The sequence below is a fragment of the Labeo rohita genome, chromosome 2 (assembly GCF_022985175.1).
Source record: "Labeo rohita strain BAU-BD-2019 chromosome 2, IGBB_LRoh.1.0, whole genome shotgun sequence".
Lineage (NCBI taxonomy): Eukaryota > Metazoa > Chordata > Actinopteri > Cypriniformes > Cyprinidae > Labeo > Labeo rohita.
The window spans coordinates 549017-555829 of NC_066870.1; the positions used below are offsets into that span (position 1 = coordinate 549017).

Here is a 6813-nt window from a genome sequence, read left to right on the forward strand (position 1 = left end):
AGGAGGCCAATCATGAACCCTATGCGCTGCTATGGATGTCATTAGTTCAATTGTGGATATCTTTGTTCCTGTCTGCTCTGCTTGCTCTTTCTGCCCCGCAATGGCTCCCTGCTCTGCCTGCCCCGCCATGGCTTCCTGCTCTGCCTGCCCCGCCATGGCTGCCAGCTCTCCCTGCTCCACCATGGCTCCAGGCTCCTCCGAATCAAACATGGCGGACTTCTGCTCCAGTGTTCCACTGTCTGCCATTGCTCCACGGCCCAAGTCCTCCAGGGTTCCACTGTCTGCCACAGCTCCACGGTCCAGGTCCTCCAAGGTTCCACTGTCTGCCACAGCTCCACGGTCCAGGTCCTCCAAGGTTCCACTGTCTGCCACAGCTCCACGGTCCAGGTCCTCCAGGGTTCCACTGTCTGCCACTGATCCACGGTCCAGGTCCTCCAGTGCTTCACTGTCTTCTACTGTTCCATGGCCCAGGTCCTCCAGTGCTTCACTGTCTGTCCCTGCTCCACGATCTAGGCCCACCTCCTCTGCACGGACCTGGCCCTCTGTTCCCCCACCCTCCTGGACTGTTGTTGTTTTGAGCGCCAGGAGTTGTTCCTAGAGAGGGGGATTCTGTAATGCCACGCCAGCAGAGGGAGCCCTCACCCTTGGACTGACTGTTGTTGCTCCCTCTGCTGCTTCTCTGGTTACTTCCTGTTTGGTGGCCATTTAAGGAGGCCTATACCAAACAGGCTTTGCGAAGTATTGTTTTGCCTGTGCGGACTCTACCAAGCATTTTGTTATTGCCACGGTTTTGTTTTATTGTCATAGTTTTGCCTTGTTTCTTTGCCATAGTTTTGTCTAGTTTCCTTGCCATAGTTTTTGCCTTGTTTCATTGCCTTGTTTATTTTGCTACTTTGGACTGCCCTCTGGTATTTTGACGTTGTGCCTGTTCATTCGATTACACTTTTGCCTTGCCCTGGATATTACTGTTTGCTGGTGCCTGCCTGTCTTGACTACGATCTGTTTAATAAAGCTCGCATTTGGATCTATCACGCTTCAGAAGAGTCCCGTTACAGTTCCCCATTCTTAGTTACTTTCCCACAGAGTTTAGTTTGATCTCTAATTAAAAGCACCTGAATCAACTTGTCAAAATCTTTGTGTTTACTTTAATAACAGCCAGACATGTCAAAAATAAACTCAGCAGGAGCAGTGATGAGGAACCTCCTTTACAGACTCACAGACAAACCTGTTTTACACACGTCACTCAAACACAGAACCAGGAAACAGGAATCACATGTGTCTTCAGGTAAAGAGAAACTGAAAGTGTGTTTGAGCTGTTGTGTGTTTGTGTCTCTGTATTCATGCAGTAAAATGGCAGAAGCCAGATTTTCTCAGGATGAGTTCTTGTGTCCAGTGTGTCTGGATCTCCTGAAGGATCCAGTGGCCATCCATTGTGGACACAGTTACTGTAAGAGCTGTATTACAGACTGCTGGGATCAGGAGGATCAGATGAGAGTCTACAGCTGCCCTCAGTGCAGACAGACCTTCAGTCCAAGACCTGCTTTAGCTAGAAACACCATCTTGGCTGAAATGGTGGAGAAACTGAAAAAGACCAAACTTCCTGCTGACTGTTACGCTGCAGCTGGAGATGTGCAGTGTGACGTCTGTACTGGAAGAAAATACAAAGCCGTCAAGTCCTGTCTGGTGTGTCTGGAATCTTACTGTCAAACTCATTTTGAGCGTCATGAGGAGTTTCATTCACGTAAGCCACACAAAGTGACTGATGCCACTGGACGACTGCAGGAGATGATCTGCCAGAAACATGAGAAGATCCTTGAGGTTTTCTGTCGCACTGACCAGAAATGTATATGTGTGCTGTGTATGGATGAACATAAAAACCACGACACTGTATCAGCTGCAGCACAGAGGACAGAGAAACAGGTATTTAAAACTAGACACTGATGAAATATTGCTGACACTCGTTTCATATGTGTTTATATCGGCACCCATATTAACAGCTTACAGCATTCACACTGCACACCACAGCAGAAATGAACAGCAGCTGCAAGAAGAGTTTCACTGTTTGCTGAAAATACACTGTAAACCTTTATCAACACAATCTTTCTTAAAACAGATCTTAAGAGACATAGAGAGAACTATTTACCTGCTCTTAGACAAAACATTTATCTGTCAGGCATAAGGCAAGTTAAACAGTAATAGACACACAAACACTTTTTTGTTCAGTAAATCTGGATGCAGATGATTTCAGTCATTTACAGTCATGCCATCACTGATCATTCGTTGGAGTCTACAATCATTAGTTATCAGTTCAGATAAATAACTCTTAAACTGCTTCACCCTACATTTACTGCATTCATCTGTTCACATGATGATTTAGTGCCAGTAGTTTTCTGTGACATTCATCTGTTTGTCCTGCAGAAGCAGCTGAAGGAGACGCAGAAGACGTTCCAGCAGAGAATCCAGCAGAGAGAGAAAGATCTTCAGCAGCTGAGAGAGGCTGTGGAGTCTCATAAGGTGAGTCTGGAGAAGAAGAGAAGTTTGTCTCAGTCTCAGTTCAGACTCTCTTGTCTCTTTCAGTCCCACTGAAGCCTGAATCACTGTGTGTCCTAACAGCGCTCTGCACAGACAGCAGTGGAGGACAGTGAGAGGATCTTTACTGAGCTCATCCGCTCCATTGAGAGAAGCCGCTCTGAGCTGATACGGCTGATCAGAGATCAGGAAAAGCGAGCGGTGAGTGGAGCTGAAGGACGACTGGAGCGACTGGAGCAGGAGATCAATGATCTGAGGAGGAGAGACGCTGAGCTGGAGCAGCTTTCACACACACAGGATCACATCCAGTTCCTGCAGGTAACACAGATCTAGAAGAACACCATCATAGTGGACTTGAGACACATCCTGCTGTGACAGGAGACTCACAGAGAAACATTTCAACCCTACAATGAGACTCCATTGATGTGCTGGAGCTGTTAGATGGACATTTATGTTCTTAGCAGATGTTTTATAATCAAACCATTTCCTAGAAAGTTCACATATAGTGTAAGTGTCAAATACTAGAATCTGTAGCTCTAATGTGATATAATGAATATGAGAAGAATGAAGCTGATGCTGTGAAAGTGCTGGATTGAGTTACTAAAGATCAGTCAAGTCAAATCTGATGTTGGTGCAGGTTATTGGGTGAAGTGTGGAGCTGATGAGGAAGATTTTATTAACTTAAATATAGAGGAATTGTGTCCAAATTAATCTACCATTATAGTTCTACTCTATATGTTGCTGGGCCAGCACATCCTGTGTTATTATAGAAACCAGAAGTATAGAAAAAGGACACCCCCTAGCAGAGTTGTACCTCATGTTATTGTAGAGGCCCTCTAAGAGGCCTTAAGGGAAACCATCTGTTTCCCATGGAAGTGTTTACCTTAGGGGACACCCCCCATGATTTAGGTTAACATGCTTACGTGGAGACCACTATATAACGCCGTTTTCAACCATGTAAAGATTAGTTCTCTATAGACAACTCGGCTTGATTGTCCTCGGCTTGATTGTCCTCGACAATAAAGTCTATCTTTTGGCATCCAAACCCAAGTTTCAAAAGTAATTCTCCAGTGGAGAAAAGGGGAAACCACAACACTGATGAGTTTTGATTTCTGTTTTCTGTAGAGTTTCCAGTCTCTCTCAGCACCTCCTGAATCTACAGACGGAAATGATGATCCCTTCATTTTTCTCTTCTCTTTTGATGGTCTGAGAGAATCTGTCCATCAGCTGAGAGACAAACTGGAGGATTTCTGCAAAGAGGAGCTCAAGAAGATGTCAGACAGAGGTAAAGTCCTGGAGATTCATCTGCTCTCAGAAACGAGTCCATCATCATCTCATATCATGGAGAACATCATATTAGAAATGTGTTAGGAATGGATGCAGGATCATGAGAATCACACTGTTCATGTCTGTTGATTTCCACAGTCACATTCACCAACATTGTTCCCAGGACCAGGAACGACTTCCTACGATGTAAGTCAGTAAGAAAACAAGCAGAAAAACTCACTGAGTGTGTTCATGTTCTTCCTGTAGAAGGTGAAAGAAGAGTTTTATAATTGATGAAGTAAATGATGATTTGCACAGGATATCTGCTCATCTGTACTGACACACTGATGATACACTGAACATGAAGAGTTCAGCTACATGAAAACATCAAACAGATTCATAATTCCTGATTCTGATGTGTTTTATCTCCATCAGATTCCCATCAGCTCACTCTGGATCTGAACACAGTGAATAAACTCCTCCGTCTGTCTGAGAACAACAGAGTGATTACATACACTGGCACAGATCAGCCGTATCCTGATCATCCAGACAGATTTGATGTGTATCAGGTGTTGTGTAGAGAGAGTGTGTGTGGACGCTGTTACTGGGAGCTGCAGTGGAGTGGAGATCTTGGTGTGTGTATATCAGTGTCATATAAGAGCATCAGCAGGAAGGGACAGGGTAAGGAGTGTTTGTTTGGATCTAATGATCAGTCCTGGAGTTTGTTCTGCTCTCCTGACAGATACTTACTCATACAGAATAACATATGGACTGATCTCCCTGTGACGTCCATCAGCAGTAGAATAGGAGTGTTTGTGGATCACAGTGCAGGAACTCTGTCCTTCTACAGCGTCTCTGATACAATGAGCCTCATCCACACAGTCCAGACCACATTCACTCAGCCGCTCTATCCTGGGTTTAGAGTTTGGTGTGGATCATCAGTGAAACTGTGTTGGTGAATCAGAATAGACTGATGAGAGATTCTACCCATAATGCTTTGAGCTGATGATGAATCAGTAACAGTGAGATGTTACAGAGTCTCTTCTTTTCTCTTCATGACATTAATACTGCAGCTGAACTTCTGTCACTGAAATAACATGAATCAGAATAAATGTGTAATAAATCTTCATATAGACAGTGAGATCAGTGTGTGTGTGCTGAGTGATCATGTGTTTCTGTGCTTTTCTCAACTTCTATTTGTCTTGATGGAAATTACTCATTTAGTTAATATATATCATGTGTTAATATTATTATTAAGTAATATTGTCATTTTTAATCAATTAATTTTAATTATAATTTTTCGGTGTGTTATTTTTGTTCTCTGACAGATATAAATAAAGCTTCTACACACTTGACGAACAAACGTGATGGGTTTTTATTCTTCCTCTGTCCTGATCCTCCAAAGACAAATCAAGCACCTCATTATAGTTTCTTCTCTCAGCCAGTGACAGCTGTTGGGTTGTGGGGCCCTAGGCAAGATAATACACTGCCTGTCCAAAAAAAATCACCACCTGGATTTAACTAAGCAAATAGGTAAGAGCCTCCCAATGGATAATTACTGCATGGATGATTGTGATTCAGCTGGAAACAAGTTATTGAACCCTAACTGATGCACTATGGAGCATAAAGACTGGACTCTGGAGCAATGGAAGAAGGTCACGTGGTCTGATGAGTCCAGATTTACCCTGTTCCAGAGTCATGAGCACATGAGCCTGTGGAGGCAGCGCTGTGATGATCTGGGGTTGCTGCATTCGGTCGGGTCTAGGTTTAGCAACGTTATGTGCCCAAAGAATGAAGTCAGCTGACTACCTGAATATACTGAATGACCAGGTTATTCCATCAATGGATTTCCACGGGCATATTCCAAGATGACAATGGCAGGATTCATCAGGCTCAAATTGTGAAAGAGTGGTTCAGGGAGACATCATTTTCACACATGGATTGGCCAAAACAGAGTCCAGACCTTCACCCCACTGAGAATCTTTGGGATGTGCTGGAGAAGACTGTGCAGCGACTCTCCCATCATCAATACAAGATCTTGGAAAAAACATTAATGCAACTCTGGATGGGAATAAATGTAGAAGCTTATCGAAACGATTCCACAGCAAATGTGTGCCATAATCAAAGCTAAAGGCGGTCCAACGGAATATTAGAGTGTGTGATTTTTTGTTTTGGACAGGCAGTGTATAATGGACCCTACTAGTGTAAGAACTGTCATAGCCATTTGACCACTGAAGAGAAAGCACATAAAATGACAATATCAATATTTAAGCGTAAATGTGTATATGTGAAACACATTCAACATACATATAGAAAACTATTTGAACAGATTAAAAAAAAAAAATAGGCACTAAAGTGAGCTTGAGTAAATAGATATAACACAAATAAATAAAATAAAAATGAAGTATATGTAAAAACTACATAAAATAAACAGAGCATAAACAAAATAAACATGATGATCACCAAAAAAAAAAAAAAAAAGACATTAGATCTGGGTCTGTAATTATTTAACACCACATGAGCTAAATGTGGCTCAATTTTCCCTCATGTGATAAGTTTGTCAGTGATCACTGCCTATATATTTTACAGAAAACTGCAGCATGATCTATTAACATGCAGGAAGCCTGTAACTGTCATGAGTCAGGCCACCGTGGCTCCCTCCGATCGCCACCGGAGGGCACCTTCTCCAGAGTGTTAACCATTTCGGACTCCACTTCCCATAACACCCCGTACCTAGGCCTGATTACCCTCAGGTGCCGCTCATTAACCCCTCTATTTAAGCCTCCTCTGGACGCTAGCTCTTTGCGAAGTCTTGTTAGCCACTGCTGCATTTCTGAGCGGTTTTCCCTGTGTTATTGACTGTCTGTGTTTGACCTGGACTGTACGATCTCTGATTCCCTGCTGCCTGCCTTTGGACCTTTTGCTTTGTTTATTGGACTATCTGTCTGCCGCCTGCCCCGACCTCACACTCGTTTACGGATTACTCTCTGGATTGCCTTAGTTGTTGTTCCCTATGTT

At 43.4% G+C, this 6813-nt stretch overlaps 1 protein-coding gene across 2 annotated transcripts; it reads left to right on the forward strand.

Moving 5' to 3' along the window:
- Positions 1 to 776: 776 nt before the first annotated feature.
- Positions 777 to 5111, forward strand: LOC127173209 (tripartite motif-containing protein 16). 2 transcript variants are annotated; one of them, XM_051122924.1, is made up of 6 exons: positions 801 to 1920; positions 2419 to 2514; positions 2614 to 2847; positions 3655 to 3814; positions 3955 to 4002; positions 4231 to 5076. In XM_051122924.1, exons 1-6 carry the CDS (start codon positions 1162 to 1164, stop codon positions 4752 to 4754), a joined length of 1821 nt encoding a protein of 606 aa, XP_050978881.1. In that variant the 5' UTR covers positions 801 to 1161; the 3' UTR covers positions 4755 to 5076. The 2 variants fall into 2 exon arrangements, with proteins under 2 accessions (XP_050978891.1, XP_050978881.1); XM_051122934.1 differs by lacking the exons at positions 2419 to 2514; positions 2614 to 2847 and having other exon boundaries at positions 777 to 1920; positions 4231 to 5111.
- Positions 5112 to 6813: the final 1702 nt, after the last annotated feature.